Source organism: Electrona antarctica, assembly GCF_951216825.1.
Source record: "Electrona antarctica genome assembly, chromosome: 11".
In the NCBI taxonomy this organism is placed as follows: Eukaryota; Metazoa; Chordata; class Actinopteri; order Myctophiformes; family Myctophidae; genus Electrona; species Electrona antarctica.
In genome coordinates, this window is record NC_136792.1 from 43634217 (window position 1) to 43655559 (window position 21343).

General features: G+C 43.2%; 1 protein-coding gene across 19 annotated transcripts in view; it reads left to right on the forward strand.

Moving 5' to 3' along the window:
- kirrel3b (kirre like nephrin family adhesion molecule 3b) overlaps positions 1-21343 on the forward strand; it is a 310341-nt gene that overhangs the window by 219643 nt on the left and 69355 nt on the right. For all 19 annotated transcript variants that reach the window (XM_079513465.1, XM_079513476.1, XM_079513477.1 and 16 more), the window contains exon 5: positions 13420-13570. In XM_079513465.1, the coding sequence (XP_079369591.1) occupies positions 13420-13570 (151 nt within the window). The remainder of the gene's footprint in view (positions 1-13419; positions 13571-21343) is intronic.

The following is a 21343-nucleotide window of genomic DNA, read 5'->3' on the forward strand; positions in this document are numbered from 1 at the left end:
CCACCGCCTCTTCAGAGAAAAGGAAAGAGTGGTGCACGGACCTTCTGTGCTATAGTTAGCATCCAGGGGGTGAAAAATCTATACATTTTCTAAAATGTGTTATTCAATAACACAGCCCCTCCTAGCCCCTCTTATATACAGCTTTTGTCCCCACAAACATTAAATGCCATTGACAATGAAGGGAAAATGTACATGTACGTAATTTGTCCCCACACGTCTCATATTTGCCATCGACAAAGAAAGGAGAAATTAGGTCATATGTCCACAACACAAACATTAAATTCCATTGACAATGAAGGGACATTTTACGTCATCTTGTCCCCACACGTCTCATATTTGCCATCGACAATGAAAGGAGAAATTAGGTCAAATGTCCACCAAATATGGCGGAAGTTTGTGGCAACAGGCATTCTGATTGGCCAGTATGAGATGATGCATGATGATGTACGATGATAAGAGCACCCCTCACTTCACACGGGTGTGATTTTTTATAATATAATAATTTATTCTGTAAGTTCGGGTCGCATGGAGACACCAAATGTTTCATTTGGGTCTCGAACTGAAAGGTTTGGGAAACTGATGAAGACAATCCAAGAATCAGAGGCAGGAATCATAACAATGGGCTTCACTCATGGTCAAATGTCCGTGGATAGCCTTTGACCTACAAGCTTACCTCTAACCTCAAATCAAATCAAACTTATAAAGCACATTTACAAAGACCAGTGGTGAGTGGTCAACCAAAGTGCTGTACACACGGTCAGATTAAAAGAAAATACAAGCATGAAGAGAACAAGAAAAATAAAATGGTATAACAACACAACAAAAGAAAGGAATTACACCATTTATGCCGCACATAAGCCAAAATACAATCCAAAATCTGACAGAGTTAAAAGACACTGTACACACATATGACTGTGTGGTCCTTGAGCTCCGGTACCTAATGAGTTACATATTAAGCACTGCATACTGCTGTCTTTTGTCGTGAAGCTATTTTCACTTACCCTGACCCTGACAAAGTCTTGTATAGCCGAAACGCGAAGGTCTGTTTTAATGATCTTTGCCATGCCGTTACAATAAAGGCTTTTTCACTTGACTGCCTTGGACCTCTTTTTATTTGTTCATGTTTGAACCCTCGCCAAAGAGCACCTATTTTCAGTTGACAAATACAAGGACCACGGCAGTGCTTCTTTCCTCTATTCAACTATTTTCACTCGCTTTTGAATAGAGGTTTTTGTTATTATTCTTAGTACCGTGGAGCGGTAAGCAAGCTTCTTACCAGAAGGTCAACGGCTCCAGTCCTTGGTCTAACTGCAATATCACACAGCATATAAAAGCACATTTAAAAACAATCCACATTGACAAGCAATGTTGGAACGTCCCGCACAGAACAAATCTGTGTAGCACATGCACATGAACAATACCAGATCATTTGTGTATTGTAGTTTCCAACTGGTTTGATGCTTTTGCGTTATTTGTCTGCCTGTCCTGACTACCCCCGCTTTGCATCGTCATTACACACACCTTTTTTCCCCCTTTATTTACCCAGTGTAGTAGATGAAGTGCTCATTTTCAGCAACGCCCTGCACATAGACAGACAGACAGACACAGACAGACACACACATTAAAACCTGGGAGCTGACCAGTACAACCACAGTCTTATTCTGTTGGCCACTAAGCAGCTCCACTGGAGCAGTTGGGGGTTCAGTGCCTTGCTCAAGGGCTCTTCAGCTGTGCTGGGTGGGTGAGTGATGACCAATCACTTTCCGACCCAGCTTTTTCCTGCCCGTCCGGGGAATGGAACCGACAACCTTTGGGCAACAAGGGCGCTCCTCTAACACTTAGGCCACCGCTGACCTACGTACATTAACGTTGGTCCGGCTGGTTTAGTTTTGTCCAACGCAAAACAGCGTGTCTGTCCATAAGGAGGATGAGGGAGGAGGTGGAGGAGAGATCAATCTAGCCTACCAAAACAAACGTGTACTTTTGCGTCGCATATGAAAAGAGACTGAAAAAGAACATGGATATAATTAAAGACATTGTTCCCCTGTGTGCATAGCAGCCAGAGATTTGCACTTATCCAGGTACAAACTAAAAACTTACTAAAGCTAAACTTTCTACTGTTTCTACTGTTTCCATGGTTATGTAGGCCAGGTGTCTGCACCCTTTTTTGACATGAAGTGCCATGTTTTTATTTCTTGATAGTCAGTGTGCCATGTCAACATTATGTTGAATTATGACACCACACCACAAACAATTCCAACAGATGCTGATTGTCCATAAATGATTTCACATCAGGACATTGTAATGATCATTAGACATAATGCACCTTTCTCCCAGACTCCCTCCCCAGTCAGAGTTCAGTTTGAATGAAATGTAGAATTATGTGCAGTATTTGCATGCATTTGAGAGAGAAAGAGAGCTTAATTTAATGTTATTTTAAAAGGAAAAATCCTCACTCACACTTATGCCAGTGTGCCAGTGATCACCCTTCACTGTGCCAATGTTGGCACCCCTGATGTAGGCTATGTTGTTTTATTTTCTGTGAATTAACTAGTCTACAGTTTAACCCAGTGATTCTCAGCCATTTTAATTTCAAGGACCCCCAAATTAAATTGTTAGCCTAGGCCATTTCATTATGATTTTCATCTCTGGACTGGGACCCCGATCTACATGGCCAAAAGCCAGTGTTAATTTAACTCAGAGTGTAGGCTAGTAAGTAGTATAAGGCTACAAATGGTAGGCCTATAGCCTAGCAAATGCTCACATTATGCTGTAGGCTACATGCATACATTAACCCATTTTGGGCGGGAACCCCTTTTGGTGTTAGCATTATGTTATGCTTTAGCTATTGAAAAATAGCAGATCTACAAGCTCATAGCGCGCCACCGAGTGGCGCGCTACGAGCTTGTAGGTCTGCTATTGAAAAATCGAAGAACGACTGACATAGAAACATAGCTTTTTCAGAAAACTGTCAGGATGTAGAAGACTAAATGGCTTAACCTACTGTCTTTTATTCATCATGATGCCTGTCAGCCAGGGGCCCTCGCCCAGGGCTAAACTTTTTTAGACATCTGGCAATATCAATCAGTATGCCGATGCATTGTTGACTCATTTAGGCCAATTGTATTTAAGTACATTTATTTATTCATTTATACATTTATTTATTCCTCTAAATGTGTTCACATATATATTACTGAATAATAATGGATATGCAAAAACTTGTTTTCTTTTTTAATTTGACTGACCTTATAGCCTACCGTTTATTACAAGTAATGCAACTGTTACTTATTCTGTAATTATGTATGAACTATGAATAAGCCATAACTTCACATTAGCACAAAGTGCACTCATCAGTATGTTGCTCAGCAGTTGTTGTTCAAGTTGCGCTTAGAAGGTTAAAGTGTTTTTTCAGACCGATTATAGGGAACATTGTTGTCAAGTGCTGTACACACATAGAAGGTCCACAGCTAAAAAATAAATACAAAAAATCTAGAAATACTGACATAACCAACAAGGCACACAGCTCATGGTCATAGACACAATCCCAAATCATAAGCCACATCAGGAGGATTCAAATGCTAGTGAATAAAAGTGAACTTTGTGCCTGGACTTAAAAGAGTCAATTGAATGCTTTATTGAATATGCCGGTGGCCAGGTCCAGTCTAGCCTGGCTTTGGAGACTCATAACGTGGATTCACTGACGCTTCCGTGCAGCCCCCCACGAACAGAAGATCAACATACAGTAATACAGATGGAGTGCCAAAATGTTTGTATTTTTCCAGTTTTTCATGTGTCTATGAGGTGACAGTACTTCATTAGACACCCTGGAGTCGTTTTTATGTGCAATGGTGTATTAACTTTGTATTTAGAGTTTCTTCCTGGAGGCTGAACCCTTGACAGTCAAACGGGCCAATGAAATAAACAGTAATATAGTGACACCACACTATCAGCCCCTCCCCTAACCCCTCCCCCTTTATCATACAACTACAGCTGTGGGTGCGGCTTCAGTTCAGGTGGATCACCACCCATCACCACCCACCAGGCAAACCAGGCATACTTCATGAACTGGTGGGCGTGCCCACATAAAAACAACATTTTAACAAATACTGTACACTTTTTTGAAAAAATTATACCTCCTTATATAACAATAAGAACTGATGATCATGTTTTAGGGTGGAAAAAAATCACGGCACTCCATCTTTAAAGTATGAAGCATCTGGTTTGGCCGAGCATTATATGAACACGATTGGTCTGTGTTCGGGGGAGGTATAAGCCTGGCACGGAGGGTGATATTTTATCGCTGCACATACTCATAGGGCTCCATCGTACGCCATTCTTTATCCGCAAGTAATATCCGCAGCACACCTATTAGCTGTGTTGGTCGTGGAGTGGATGGCAGAATAGTCAGGTACTGGACACAAAACAACCCTCTGTATCTAAAATAAATGTATTCCAGGCAGCACGTGTTGCTCTTCCATATAAGGCAAGATCCAGGACATAATGGATTATGGATAATAGATCTCTTAAAGGGGATGGCACCTGGCACACTGAATGGTTTAAGTTGCGTAACGCCCAAACCACACCTATGCATAATGTCATGGGTAGCGGAGGTGTTTTAAGGATTTAGGTGGTGGCACAAGATAGCATTTTTTACGGCGGAACGCCTCTTACACAATAGAGGGTATGCGCATGCTTAAAGGGAATGGCACATCGAGTGGCAAATCGAGTGGCAAGGCAACAGGCAAAGTGAGTTTAACATTGTGTAATGTTGTTTAATGCAATCAGATAGGACTGTTTTGGACGTATGGGTTGTCAAGGCCAGAAAGTATTTTTTTGCCACTCAGTAGGCATTCCTGCATAACTTCCGGGTTTGATGATGATGTCACGCGCATACCCTCTATACTAAATCCCAAAATGAACATGGCTCACATAGGGCTCCTGGCGCGAGATGGAGCCCTTACAGTCTGGGGAGGTACAGTTGGAGGCCATCGATATTGTCCTTTTCTTTTTGCTGAGGTTTGCGTGATCTGCGCAAAAGGACAGTTAACCCATTTTGGGCGGGAACCCCTTTTGGTGTTTTAAACATTATGTTATAATTTAGCTATTGAAAAATAGCAGATCTACAAGCTCATAGCGCGCCACCGAGTGGCGCGCTACGAGCTTGTAGGTCTGCTATTTTTTTTAAATCGTGAAAATATGGAGGATTTAGAAGGATTTTTTTAAATTTTGAGGTCAGGCCTAAATGGGTCAAATGATGAGGGACAATATCGGTGGCACCCAACTTTAGGGCTCCTGGCGCGAGATGGAGCCCTTACAGTCTGGGGAGGTATAGGTGCCTGTCAGCGGAGGGTGTTGAACATGCAGGACGGGTAGAGCGAAGGCGCTATCTCGCCCCCGGTGGGGGGTCCTCAATCACCTGGCAGGTGAGTGTTTTCTTCCTATGAAATGGTAAGAAAACACTGTTTGTATAGTCGAAGACAGCCAATCAAAAGTACAGTAAAAAGTACAGTTTCCATCACTAGTGCTATTAGTATGCACAGTGAAATGTTCGTGTGACATGCTCCCCGTGGCTGTGCTAAATATATGAAACCATTTAAGATATAATCAAACAAGTCATAATTCAAGTAAAAACTTAGCGGCAATAGTGAGTTTCTCACAAATGTTAAAAGCAGTCAGTCTTTTTTTAGGCTCTCAATTTCTTAATTTTCTCTATTGAGATATTTGTTTTTCAGGATGGAGGAGATAAAGAAATAAAGTCCTCCCAGACGGTGTAACTAATTAACTTGTTGACGGCACATTAGACAATACGGCAGACAGGTAGGCTAGAGTTCTCACCAGCAGCGTATCATTATCCTTTACTTAGCAGTTATTAAGTCATTACTGTCATCGATTCAACGAGTTTCAAAAGATTCAAAAGAATTTGTCAGGCTACTTAACCAAAATTATTTTACACCTGCAGGAGCTAAAAATAAGGCTTTATTGAACACTAATTACACTAATTGTAACTGTACGTGGAACATCAAGAAGAAGCCTGGAGTATGATGATCAAAAGAAGCCCATTTGACCTAAAGGAATGTTTGTTTGGATATCGTTAGTTGTTTCCTTCTTTGTAACAATAGATACTAGAAAAACTGGAATCATTTTTTGTGGTGGGTTCCTTTCTTTTTCCTTCTTTTTCTTTTTTTCTCCTCTGAACAATTAATATCGAGTAATTGGTGTTTACCATAGTCTGCGTTCAAAAATAGCTTAATGCAACCCAAAGCCACATTTGATATTTAGACACATCAAAGGATTGATGAATTAATGACAGAAGAAAATTCATGGAATATATAAATCATTCGTTTTTCACTTAGCCGGTAAAGTTGAAGTTGGTCCTCAGAGGCTTTCACCTATACCTCACCAAGGCATCCTCTACATGCTTTGCCTCATGGTCTCACTGGGTCATGGTCATTTAGATCAGGGGTTCTCAACGTTTTTGGCCGGGGACCCCCGAAAATGCTTTGGCAACGTCTCGGGACCCCCGCCCCGCCCCCTCCCGACCCCCAATATAAATTGACTGCTACAATAACCTTAAACCATTTAGGGCGGGAACCCCTTTTGGTGTTTTAAGCATTGTTATAATTTAGCTATTTAAAAATAGCAGATCTACAAGCTCATAGCGCGCCACCGAGTGGCGCGCTATGAGCTTGTAGGTCTGCTATTTTTGAAAAATCGTGAAAAAATAATAATTTGGGGACCCCCTAAAATAATTTGGCGACCCCCCGAGGGGTCGCGACCCACGGGTTGAGAACCCCTGATTTAGATCTTTATTCTACCAAAGAAGACTACTAGCTTGAATGTAAAGACGGGAAACAAATGTCCTCTACATGTGTAGTTATTCAGATGGAACTGTTACAGTACATTATAGAATTCTATAAAGAGGTGCAACTCCGCTCGAAATATAATCAACCAGACTTTCAGGCCACGTGGCAGCCGGGGCCTCGCTGTTTTCCATTTTTGGAATCGCTACGGTTGCTAGGCCCGGTTGCTAGGCCCGGTTGCTAGGCCCGGTTGCTAGGGCCCCACCCGCACTGTTTCTGCGAGCGCAAATCCATTAACTTCTGTTTTAGCCACGATCTTTTCACGTTGTTTTCTCAGAAAAAACGTCACACAAAATGTCACAAAATGTGATGAGGTCAGGACATTTGGGCAAGTGGCTGTGGCTGTTATTAGCCCATGGAGTGTATTTTGTGCAAAACTAATGCTTGGAATGGATTCAGAATCATGAACACCCCCTAGTTTGACATGTTACATGGTACTGGAAAGTTTGACATTTTTGCCTGCCATAGGATGTTTTAATGGTAGGGTCACAAGAAACCCCTATAAAAAAATTGCCCAATACCGACAGCCGGTCAGCAAGTGGATTCATGAATATATGTACATATATAGACAATATTTTAGTCCAATAAAAAAGACTATATACTAAATTTCCCACCCGTCCACCTCGACTGCCGACTATATGTGGCCTTTTGTCAACCCAATCCCTAATTTTGATTTGATTTGATTTTGGTAAATGAAATATAAACAAACTTAAATCCAGGATATAAAAGCGTAATAAAACACTCAAATGTGGTCCTGCAACACAAAATTTAAATAAATAGTCCAATACATTTCATAGCACGCATGAATTACAAAATATGAACTACAAAATGTGCAACACTGAAAACCACCTAAAATCCATAACCGATATTTAAAAAATTTTATTCATGACTATTAGCCTTACATTTCTAACATAAATTTTGCTTATCTAGTTAACAAAACACGTGGAGACTACTCGAGGTGAACTCAGGACTCTTAAGAGGACCGTCTATCCATTAGTATGAAGGCCGCAACTTCAATCAGGTCTCTCTCTCATTCACAAACGTATTCCCCTCACACGCTGCAAGCAGTGATATGAAAAATTATCAATTTGTAATGTGGCCTGGGTGTTGAATTCAATGTTGCAGCTACCTAACACCCCCCCCCCCCCCCCCTCCCTCCCACCCCAACCACCACCCTGTTCTAAGATTAATGACTTCAGACAGGAGCAGAGCAAAGAAGGAAACAATCGTGATTGTGTCAGAGGCGATATTACATTGACACATCACATGGCCGACAGCGTATGTGTTATGCTTAAGAGGTGAGTGCCAAAGTGCACAGCTGTGAATCTCTCTGTGTGGTGTATTTAGATGTAAATAGATTGCATGACGTAATTCTGATGCTATGGACCAGAGCTATAAGCAGTTACCTGTGGATATAACCTGACACTAACACATGCTGACAGCCTGCACTGTTTTTCACACTTTTAGAACATGCCTGCGGTCATTATGAGGATTATACTGTGTGTGTGTGTGTATAATAATAATAATAATAATAATTATAATAATAATAATACATTTTATTTATAAGGCGCCTTTCAGGGCACTCAAGGTCGCCGTACAACACGTTAAAAACAGTTGACACAAAACACAGTTAAAAGCTAAAGCAGACAAAGTATAGCTTGCAGCAGAATACACAGATCAATCATAGGCCTGCCTAAACAGGTGGGTTTTGATGTGGGTTTGAAATGAGGTGATTGAGTCCATGTTTTTTATATCAGGGGGGAGGGAGTTTCAGAGGTGAGGGGCAGAGCGGCTGAAAGCTCTTGACCCCATATATATATGAAATTTAGATAGCATATTATGTACAGTAGACATAGCATTCTCTAGTGCAGGCAGGGGTAGGCAAACCTCAGGCACGGGTGCCAACATTGGCACAGGGGAGGGTGATCACTGGCACACTGGCATAAGTGTGAGAGATAGTTTTCTAAACAATTTAGTCAGTTAAGTCCACTCACATACAAATTACAGCCTGCACATAATTTGACATTCATTCAAACTGATAACTGACTCATGGGGAGGGAGTCTTGGAGCTAGGTGGGTTATTGCTCTCAGTCTAATGATAATTAGGCTACATCCTGATGGGAAATAAAATATAAAGTTATGTCTAGCCTATGGACAGACAACATCATTTCAAATATGTAATGTTTAAGTGGTGTCGTATTCAAACTTCAAATCATGTTGATATGGCACACTGGACTATCAAGAAAATGAAAACATGGCACTTCATGTCAAAAAGGTTGCCGACCCCTGCTATAGTGTATTTATATTCAATTGTGCAGAAAGTAGGTTCTTAGCTTACTTATGGTCCTTGATGACTATTTCTATGTATTTGATGTATTACCATGTCATTGCTCATGCAGACATAGGACGTAACTATATGGTCATCAGGTAGAATCAAGCCCCGAGAACAGTTAGCACGTCCGCATAAAAAATGCAGAAGTAGCGCGTCCTTCCGGGTGCTTCAAAACGCCACTGAGCAACTTCCATTGAAATGAATAGCTGGAGGCGCGGCTGTCGCTCCTCGTTCGCCCTCTATCCTTTATAACTCGCTGGGCGCAAGCACACCTGCCACTCCAGGTTGAAGCCGTGCGCGAGCGTCATTTCCATCCACCAGCTGTTAAAAAACCAGGAAGAGACGTCTGGACTAGCCGCTCTCTTGCCGCCTCTTGACGCGTATATGTGCCCGCGCCCTGTGGGTAGAATGCTCTGGGAAAGAAGTATAGTCCCACTGGATAGTATGAGCCCTATAGGATCCGCTCCCTATAGAATCCGCCCCCTATAGGATCCACCCCTATCTGTCTAAATCTAAATTATTCAACATTTTCAACACATTTTAAAAATAGCAGATGTACAAGCTCTCAGCGTGGTACGAAGTGACGCGATGTGAGCTTGTATATCTGCTATTTTTGAGAGCCACTGTTCTAAACAACTGATCTAAATCCTAAGAGTTTTCTGACGAAACGTTCCATGGACGAATCCACCATCATGGTCTATCCACCTTGGCTGATCGTCTATTGGCCTCTGTCGGGCTGAGGTGGTGCCTGTCAGTGAGGGGGTGAACGGGACGGAACCAGATGAGCAGTGAATAGAACAGAATAGAAAGGATAGAACAATGTTGCTGATACTATTCCACCCACAGCCTAGATAGAATGACAAGTTCCTTGACATATTAATGATACTATTCAGCATGATCTCCCCTCAGGTGAGAGGGAAACCACACGGAAACATTGTGATTAAAAAGAGCGGGGGAAAAAAAGCATTAGAGCAGTCAAATGTGAAGATAATTGCTGCTATTACTCTTCACACTGTCAATAGGCCTCCATTTGACGCAACTAATAATTCATATGTAATGATTTTGGCAGTTAAAATGTACTATAGGCTATATCTCTTCTACCTTGCTGCTGGGATCATTGTACTGCAGGGTATAAGTGGAAGGATTGGATAGTGTGTGTGTGTGTGTGTGTGTGTGTGTGTGTGTGTGTGTGTGTGTGTGTGTGTGTGTGTGTGTGTGTGTGTGTGTGTGTGTGTGTGTGTGTGTGTGTGTGTGTGTGTGTGTGTGTGTGTGTGTGTGTGTGTGTGTGTGTGTGTGTGTGTGTGTGCTGAGTCCACAATCTATCGCAAAATCCACAAAATTAGGGATGTCCCGATACACTTTTTCCGCTTCCGATCCCGATACCTCCATTTCTGTGTTAGCCGATACCGATATCGAATACCGATACCAGTGTTGTGATCTCATGTTGTGTTTATAGCTATCTAGCTATATATCTCGTGTTGTGTTTATAGCAGACTCCTCACTCAAATGTGCACTTGTAGTTTGGGCAACTCCAAAGCAAACTCCACATGTCCCAACATTTTATTTACCTGCCATAGTGTCAACCCCTTACCCCTGTGTCGGATCGGTGGTTAGACTGGCATATTCACCGATACCGATATGACCCGATATGACCAATAAGGGCAGATCCGTTACTTTTCCCGATACCGATACAGTATCGGGACATCTCTACTGAAAATTAGAGTTGTCCCGATCTGATCACGTGATCGGAAATCGGGGGCGATCATCACGTAATTTCCAAATGATCGGAATCGGATCGGGAGCAAAAGAAACGTGATCGGTACATCATTATCTATATCAATATTATATCCATATATCATGATATTGGACTGGATATTGTCTGTGATGTTGGATATTGTTATGTGTTCTATACAAATATAAATATCGGACCAGGAAGAGAAATCGGCATCGGCAGATACGCAAAATCTAATGATCGTAATCGGCTCGGCAGCAAAAACACGTGATCGGGACATCCCTACTGAAAATGAATCGCTGCCTTCTTTTTTGCACAGAGACAGAAAAACACTTCTGGTTTTAGAGTAGTCTAGCCCATTGAGACCTGGAACACATCCATGTCACGTTAGCGTTTAACCACATTAACCATTAACCCATTTTGGGGCGGGAACCCCTTTTGGTGTTTTAAACATTGTTATAATTTAGCTATTGAAAAATAGCAGATCTACAAGCTCATAGCGCGCCACCGAGTGGCGCGCTATGAACTTGTAGGTCTGCTATTTTTGAAAAATCGTTAAAATGTGCCTCAAATCTTTCCGAAAATTGTCATGATTTAGAAAACTTTTTTTTTTAAATTTCGACGTCAGGCCTGAATGGGCTAGACGTTTATTGCACTTTCCCGTCACTGGGCCCTTCTCTCTTCCCGGAGCACAAACAGTCAAGAGCACAGCGCACCGACGGGGCCATTTCTACACACGTGTCTGGGGAATACATATTGTCTTTGTGGTTGGCCGCGCTGTGCTCGCTTTCGCCCGGCCAATTTGTTCTAGTAAGTGACTCTGTGCACCGTTACCAGGCTCCCAGCAGCACCCCTCAGCTCCCCCCCCCCCCCCCCCCTCCCCCCCATTGCACACTGGAGTGGTGGCGAGAACTGTTGTTGCTTTCAGGCAAACCATGTATCTCCATATTGAATTTTATTTTTTATTTTTTTCCCCCTTTTTTAATTTTTAATTAATGCCCTACTTCATCGTCCAACCAGTGTCGCACAATAGCAAAGTATCTCAGTAACTATATTCTGTTTCCCCCGGGGCATGGGAGGGTGAGGGGCAGGTGGATACTTGTGAGGGTCTGTTTTGTTTTTGTTGTTGTCTGTTTTGTTTTGTTTCCGCTTGTTCTGTTTACTGTTTTGTTTTGTCTCTTGTCTTATTTCCTATGTTTTGTTTGTGGTCATGCATGTCTTGTATTTTAAAATGGAAAAAACCTAATAAAAATATTAAAAAAACAATAGCAAAGTATAGCAAAAATACACGCAAAAATACACACCTCACAATGCAATGCGTTGTGAGCTTGTAGTTTGGCCAATTATTTACTTTTTATTTTATTTATAGTGGTCTTGGGTTTTTATAAATATTTAACCGGTGAAAAGCATTATCAAGACCTTGTGACAGTAAACAATGATCACAATGGATCCGTTGGAAAACGGCAAGTCCTTCTTTCTTTCCATTTCCTGAAACATACAAGGTTGGCACCCGACGACGACGGCGCTATATATACTGAACGCTGCCGAGCGATGCCAGATGGCTCCCGCACAATGTAGGGCTCTGAGGATGAGCGCTGAAAAGAAGATTGATTTCCTTTGTGGTGTATGACAAGCCAAGCACTGGAGCACAGCTCTCCAGACACACAAGAGAGTCTAAAAAAAAAACGAGAAAAAAAAAAAGAAAAAAAAAAAAACATATTTCTACAATTCTTTATTTTCTTTTATTTTCTTCGCTCAGATCAATCAGCCTTGGAGCAAGACCACAGGCTGTACTTTCAAGGGATGTGAATTTGTCTCTGGGTTTTTACCCCCAGGACGGTGGGGGGGGGGGGGGGGGGGGGGGGGGGGGGGGGGGGGGGTGTGTGTGTGTGTGTGTGTGTGTGTGTGTGTGTGTGTGTGTGTAAATTGTGTGAGTAAAAGCCTCATCAATGTTTATTATATGTAATGGTTTCATTTGCACACAGTAGCACACAGTGATTAATTATTAATTCAAAATGTTGTTGTTTTCCTAGGCATGTTTCTCACTTCAATTAGTTCAATAATAGTTTGTATTTACACAAGGGTGGAATGATAATACAAAATATTAATAGTATTTTTGCATTAAAACTATACATGTCTTATTATTCATACAGGTTGATGCCTTTATTCATGGTGAACATCAACCTGTGTCTGTCTGTCTGTCTCCCTTTTATGCCCATGTATGGAGATAGCTGATGTCACCAATAATATTGTAGTACCTACGTCATTGGCTGGCCTCCAAGTACTATGATGAAAGGGTACTTCAAGTAATCTAACAATGAGTACAACGGGTACTCTGACAACGGGTATTGCATAAGTGGGTGTCATGCGTTCCCAAGACGCATCACCTAAGTATTAATTAAATGGGGAATGGCATGAAGAAAATTGCCCATAGATAGAGGACATACTGGACTTTTCTTTCAGCCTCACTCATTGAACCTTTGGATCTTCCGCAGACCCTGCTTCGTGAGAGTAGGAAGGAGAGCACAGTGAGCACCCTATTCCTGTCCCCCTCCAACATCGAGACAGGCCAGCAGATCGTTTGTAAGGCCTCCAACAAGGCAGTGCCCAATGGCAAGGAGACCAGCGTCACCATCGACATCCAACGTGAGTACGAGACCTCTCTGTTTGTGTATGTTTTGCGTTGACTCTGCAAAACCATTCTGGTTTCTGCACTCTCGATCCGTCTCATTATTATCTCTTGTCTTTCTCAGTCTGTGCTATAGAGCGTCGCAGTCCCGCCCCCTACCATGGACCAGGAAATGAATCCCAATGCATTATTCCCATAGACATTTCTTAAAGTATTTATTTAAAGACGGTTACGCCGTGGACAAAGCCAACTCGAGTCGTGACAACTCATGACAACACAAACAATATTTTGGACCAAACAAATAATTACAAAGAAGAAAAACAACAAAAAAAGTGTTGTAACCTGCCGTTTTTTTCTTCTTTCTAATATTTTTTTCGGCCCCAAAAATTGTGTTTGTTGTCATGATTTGTCACGACTCGAGTTGGCTTTGTCCGCGGCGTAAACGTCTTTAAATAAATAGTTTCTGAAATGTCTATGAGGAAAATGAACGGAGAATCATTTCCTGGTCCATGGTAAGGGGCGGGACTGCGACGCTCTATACTGTAGCTATCTCTTTGTACCCTCCCTGTTTCAAACCCTTTCTCTTCACAACCGGCTTCAAGGTTCCCAAGTTAATCAGTGCTGATGAAAAGTGTTTCACGTGATGCATTTAAAGCTACAATACGGGTCCTATTTTTGAGCGGTGCCAATCGCTCCTATGAGTGACTTTGTGTGTATGTCTGCATGTCCCTATGTTTGAGCACGACCTCTGCAGCTGATGCTGATCAGCCCACACACACACACACACACACACACACACACACACACACACACACACACACACACACACACACACACACACACACACACACACACACACACAGGCCAGAGTACCGTCTACAGTACGAGTAGTCCAGTATGAGTACAGTACAGTACGAGTCGTACAGTACCATACGAGTACTACAGTTACGTATAGTTGCAACGCTCAGTTAACACGGTTGTGATTTTTGAGGGGCGCTAGCCCCTCCTATGCACAGCGTTGTGTGTAAGTGTGTATGTATGAGCACGGAATGTGCTCAGCTGATTGGCTGAGCATGGAATGTGATGTATGATGATGTATGACGATGAGAGCACCCCTCACTTCACACAGGTGTGAAGTGAGGGAGTCAGGTTGGACACCATGGTCAATCATATTTTACACCATGTCAATAAAGTTATTTGAAGCACACTTTACTTTAGTTTGGACATCGTAGCAATGAGACAACGCACTGAGTATAATGCTCAAGCATTCCTGATGACGCAAAACGACGAGAAATATACACAGTAGACATAGCTTTATTTTATACTAGACTATGAAGTATAAATAATCTCTCGCATCAAAACAACAGGATTTAGTTTGGAATTTGGCTACGTTTTCCACTCCAGTGACCAGTAGTCGACAGTATGTAGAGATCTGAAGCTGTCATTTGGCTAATGTTCTGTAAACCTCTGAAAGCTCTTGCTGGATATTTTGTAATTGGTTTCCATTTTGCCTCCAGTATGTGTGGGCGAGTCATCTTTTACGTCTGTTCCACGGTGTAATGAAATATCACACAAACCCGTCTATGAAATCAACGAGGTTTTCTTTATTTAATTTCTTTGTCCCTTTTTGACTCCCTCTCTACCATGCCACTGTGCACACATATCCCTGCCTCTTTCCTTTCCCTACAAGTGCCATCAATCTTTCTGATGAATGACGTGCACAGCAATCCCCCTCCAAAATAGGCAAAGTAAGCCCATGCAGCGTGTAGAACACATTGAACCCCAATTGTCGGGGAATCTTTTTTCGATCAGGAACCACTCACAGCTCTGAACACAAGGATTTCACATCACTCATAGCCCCATTCAACACCATTAAGTACGACTAATAAAGCAGAAAATGCTATTTAGAGAGCCATTACAACTGACGGCTCCATTCTTTTCATTGTGTACAGCACAAGAGGTGTGTTCCGCTGCGCTGGGACAGCCCAGTAGCGCGTGTGTAAAATAAAAGATTAACAGTTGTTGGTGTTTGCTACCCTGGCAGTTTGTCCCCATCATTTATTTTTGTCATGCAGAGAGAGAGAGAGGGGGGGGGGGGGGGGGGGGAGAGAGAGAGAGAGAGAGAGAGGGAGAGAGGGAGAGGGAGAGGGAGAGGGAGGGAGAGAGCTGGGAGGGAGGGGGGAGATGCATACAGAAAGAGCGGGAACTGTGCCCATATGGAACATCTGCAATTAGGGTATTCCTATACTGCAGCCTCAACTACACTATAACCCAGGAAAAAATAAAAATACAGCAGGTTATCTTTACACAATTAACCCCCTTCCCTTGGGGTTTGTCTTGCCATCACTCATGAACCCTCCACCAAGTCTCCATCTCCATCCACTGATCCCTCTTCACCCGTGACAGGTGAAATGCGCTCTGCCTCCACACAGCCTTCAGCACTCTGGCACTGAAAGGCCACCTAATTAAGCTGGTTCTGAAATTAAATGTACTGTAATTCAACTTTGATTCATTCATGCCGGGCCATCAAGAATAACTCCCAGGGCTGATTCATTTGATTATACAAGGTGTTCTGCTGTGGAAATGGCACAACACGCTGCACAGCGTGAGCGTGTTTGTTCTATGTAATGTATAAAACGATGAACACAGGGCAGCCATGCTGGCCCTAAGGTACAGACGCTTTAGCTTACAACTTCAAGAGTGCTGCTTCATCCCAGGAACATGAGCGTTTATTATTGCCCATGGCCCCTCAGATGGAGGCTGAAACATAGGACATTCACAATGAAGTGCCTTTAAGCAAGACAACTGAAGTGCTTCAAGTGGCAGTGCGGCTCAGCGCGGCCTCCCTGTAGAGATGCCTGTGTGCCAGGCCAGGGTCTGTTGGCTTTGTGTTGAGAATGGGATATTATGCAGGAAGCTACTGTAGTATCTGGGAACCCAAATACACACATATCATGTAGCCTATATCATGTGGAACCGGTACGATGGTAACTCCAGACAGCCTGAGCAAGGCTAGGAATCACCCCTTCTCCCTCCCCCTGGTGGGATAATGCTATACTGTGATGTATGTATGTATTGCAAACATGCCTTTATACCATTTCACAAATACACATTCTTACTGCAGACTACACTACTTTCAACAGGAGGCACAAACTAAAAATGCAACAGTGTTCTGGATGACAGGAACTGTACGGCTTGTACAATCCGTTCAGGTCCATTTGTCCACTCTCTCTCTAGTCTCACGTTGCCAGGCAGACTGTTGCCTCTCGCAATTTTCAAATGCTTCCGTCATACAGTCTGGAGCAACGGAAGCTCTGATCATGAGTAAGTGATGAAGCGGAAGTGAAGCCTCCTCCCCACTTCCGTTTCGTCTTTACAGTTGTCGTAAAATACCCCGATTTGTGTCGCTTGGAAGGAAGGAGTTGCATGAAAAGGAAAAGGACAAAGGACTCGTGTGATGATGTTCCCAGGGTCTCAGCATTTATTTGGTAAAACACACGAGATGAAGATCGCTACAAAACAGAGCATGTAAACAAAGGCACACGCGGGTTGTCTGTCTCAACCAGCCTCCGTAGTCAATGTGAGACCAGGTTGAATCAGCCCAGAGCGAATCCCTCCAAGGCATTATATACAAAAATCATAGCTCCAGGTTCCTCCCATAGAGTATATAAAGGATAGAGACCGAACTGGAGCACTAGCCCCGCCCCCAAGCTATTCATTTCGATGAAGTTGCTCAGTGGCGTTTTGAAGCACCCGGAAGACTGCCGGAAGTACCTCCTCCGGACCTCAAATTTGAGGTCCGGGGTGACGTATGGGTGACGTAGGGAGTGATGGTCCTACGTGTCCGTGCACGGGTCCACCTGCAGTCCTTCCTCTTACCACTAGGGCCCAGAGCTTCAACGTTGGAGCGCCTCACTGGCCCCTTGGTTCCTCCCCTCTCACCGGACATGGAGTAGGCACTTCCTGACTTTCTGACCAATGAGGTCTGAGTCAGCAGTGGCTTCCGGTTACAGAGGCGGACACTCTAGACAAAGACCTGTTCTTTCTTAATATTTATTTTAAACCTTTGACAGAGTTAACTTTGCAATAAAACAACAGATAATGATGAATTAAAGATACAATGAAAACATAGTTAAAACATAACGGAAATAGATGCAACTGAACAGACTATATTAAGAAATGAATTAAGCTGTTTAACCCAGTACATAAAACTATAATCATTAAAAAATACCCTGTGTTGTAGTACATTTTAGATCAGTACTAAATGCACTCCCTTGTAATAGTTTATGTAATAGTTTCCTAGCGTTTCTCATTATTCTATAATGACAGAAGAGTGTTTAAGACATTTTAAGCAAGTTAAATGTGAAAACATCTGTGACAGACAGACAGACAGACAGACAGACAGACAGACAGACAGACAGACAGACAGACAGACAGACAGACGCAAACATACGCGCGCAGCCGCGCACAGAGCTTGATGGAGCAACACAATCGGCTTCTGAATGACTGTAATATGCAGGGCTATAGTCGTGCCGGTAGCTATATCGAGGTGAATGGAGCTAGTGGTATACGCAATGCTTTGTGTTGTGCCCCATGGACATGGTCCTTATTGTTACAAGCAGAACAGGTGTTGTATGAATAAATGATGGGACTTTAGCATGGTGGAGGAGCCGTCGACATAGGCTCCCCTCCCTCCCCAGCACCGCAGAGGCCTGGCCTATTGCGCTACCCCCCTCCACAGGGGGGCAGTGTGCTAGGACGAGGAGGTGGTAAATATTGATGATACGCATCTGTCGGCAGCCTAAGGAAGGGGAGTGCGAGGACACACACCAGAAATGAGCACACGAGAGACAATTAGGTGGAAAATGTAGTGCATGCTCGGAGAAGACAGAACACTTGTACGATACATACGCACACCTTTGCATGCCAGGGATACAAAGGAAGTGCTGTACAAAGCAAAGCAAAGTTATTTGTTTACCCAGGGTGAATGGACTAAGCTCGACGAACTTGTTTACAGCCAGACGCTGCTCATAGAACATTTCATGGTAGGGGTTCAATGCCTTGCTCAAGGGCACTTCAGCGGTGGTAATTTTAACGTGCCGGTCCGGGGATACGAACTGGCGACCTTCCGATAACAAGACAAACCGTTCGGTCACCGCTGCCCCTAAACTAGGTAGATAGTTGGAAGAAAATGCGTTGAAAGATTGGTGGAAGATTTCTTCTCACAGTGTTTCTTTTGTATATAGTTTATTTTATCCCAACATGCAGGCCAGTGCATGGGCTAAGCATTTAAGCAGATACAGCACAAAACCATGTTATTTTTCAATCTTGCAGGGAGTGCAACTTCAAACCCTCAAACCCAACATAAAGCGACCAGGCATGACCCGGCTGCTGCTATGCCACCGTACAAAAGCACTTGAATGGCAAAATAATACAATAACTTGAATAATATACAGTAGGCATGTTTGTCGGTGAAGGGAAAAGGAGTGGGGGGAGGGGGGAGCATACCCTAACGGCTCTGTAACTCTGAGAGTGTAGTCAAGTGTACACGGATTTGGTTCCATCTGTACACTCTCAGAGTGAAATAAACACAAATGATTTTACAGTGTATACGATCTGCAGAGATAAAGATTGTCCAAAAATGGGGGCCTGATATTAATGCATATCATACCGCGGGTCCTTGAAGTAAAAAAAGAAAAGAAAAAGAGTTAGATTATTTCTGGACCGTGCTGAGCGCAGTAGAGCGTCTATATTTTGGAGCCTTGCTTGTGCATGCACATAACAAGCCCACCTGCACTGTTCCACTCCTACGTGATTAAGTGGCACCATATAGTCTCTCGTCGGGTACTCGGGTGTTTGTTTAGGCAACGACTCTGAGCTGTTGGACTTCCATAGAAGCCGTCCAGGATAACAGACGGAGATGATGGGCGGTAGCGAACACTTAGCTGGTAATCCGATTCTGTGCAGGCGTCTGCATAATGCATTTATATATATAGTGTGTGTGTGCGTGTGTGCGCGTGTGTGTGTGTGTGTGTGTGTGCGTGCGTGCGTGCGTGCGTGCGTGCGTGCGTGCGTGCGTGCGTGCGTGCGTGCGTGCGTGCGTGCGGTTTTCATTCTCTCGGTTCATCAGACATTTCAAGCAACTGTATTGGGTAATGCAAAATCTGAAAATCCACTGATTAAGAAGAATCCGTATTGTCTTTTATCTTAAAAAATCCAAAGACTGAAAACGTTAAGAGTCAGTATTGTCTATGTATACACACACACAATATGTGAAAATTGTATGTAATCTGGTTAGCGCCTTTTTAACTATAATTGATGGCACTCATCAATCAGATTGCTAATCGTTTACTTCAAACAATGCGTGCGTGTGAGCACGCGTGGGGTGTAGGCCTACTTCCGTGCGTGTGGGAGTGTACTTCTGTGCGTGTGGGAGTGTACTTCCGTGCGTGTGCGGCTGCGTGCATGCAGACGTGTGTGTATGTCTCCTGATATGGATCATTATTTTGAAGGCACCCTTTTCCCTGATTAACGTTATCTAAATGACCATTTGGTTTAGTTCACCTAAAATATGACTTCTTTTCTAGGCTCCATGGGGTGAGTAATCAATAGAAAAAAATGAAGTATGTGGTGCAACTCCGTGTGGGGGGGGGGGGGGGGGGGGGGGTTCCAGACCCACATGAACGCACCCAGGGTGCCGGCCCGATTCCGGCGAGCCGCCCCACGTCCGAAACGGTTGAGAAATGACAGAGTTAGCGTGTGGGGGTCCCTCTACTGTAACCTCTACTGTACTGTAATGTACTGTCACTGTACTGTACTGGCACACCTGAAATCACCATACATACAGTTAATATGTGCGTGTGTGTTTGTGTGTGTGTTAGGTTGCGCACAGGTGGTGAAAAACAACCATGCGGTTTTCGTGCTCAGACAGACATACCCAGGCAGCCAGCCAGGCAGGCACCCACACACATAGTCACTTAAGGAAGTGGTTTGCACCACTTAAAAAGGCATTTTGGGGGTAAACTATCCCCTTAATGCGATCAATTCAGTGACAACAAAAGTAATTAAAAAAAATTCAGACTTAACTGCCTTATTCAACTCACCTGTAAACTCAGAGGCCCGTTGTCTTAATTTGTCCATCTCCCCGCCCCCCGCCCCCATCCTTTAGAGCTCTCCAAATGAGACTAATCTAAACAATACCGTGACACATTGCTTTTACTGCTTAAGCCAGTCAAAAAAAGAAAAAAAAAAGAAATCCAATGCATTTTTTCTGCAGGCTTTACCTCGTTATCATTTTAATGCCAGTGATTTACATCCACCTCAGCATTTCCAGCCGGACAGAAGTTTATGCAGTTATCTGAACCAGAGGGTGAACCAAATTAGCATCTAAATACAATATGTGCCAGTGGTATTACCAAAATGAGAGGGATTTAAAAAGGGGAAAAAAGAGTTGATAGACTGCTGACTTTATAGTTGTCCCAACCAGGCCATTAGCTGCCTGTAATTTGATAGTGGGGGAGTGCAAGGCTGCTGTGCAGTGCAACTGTTTCTCCAGTCGCATTGCGACTCGATTTACTGTTGCTTACGCCCTACCCCATGCACTTTGAAATGGTGTAAACACGCCCACACCGCCACGGCAACATTTATCTCAATTTACAATTTACAATTTAGCAGACGCTCTTAATCCAGAGCGACTTACATTAGGCAATAACAAAAGCATGGGAATACAACACATATAAAATGCATTTATCATGAAACATGCGTAAGCTAAGAACGTAACTAGAACATAT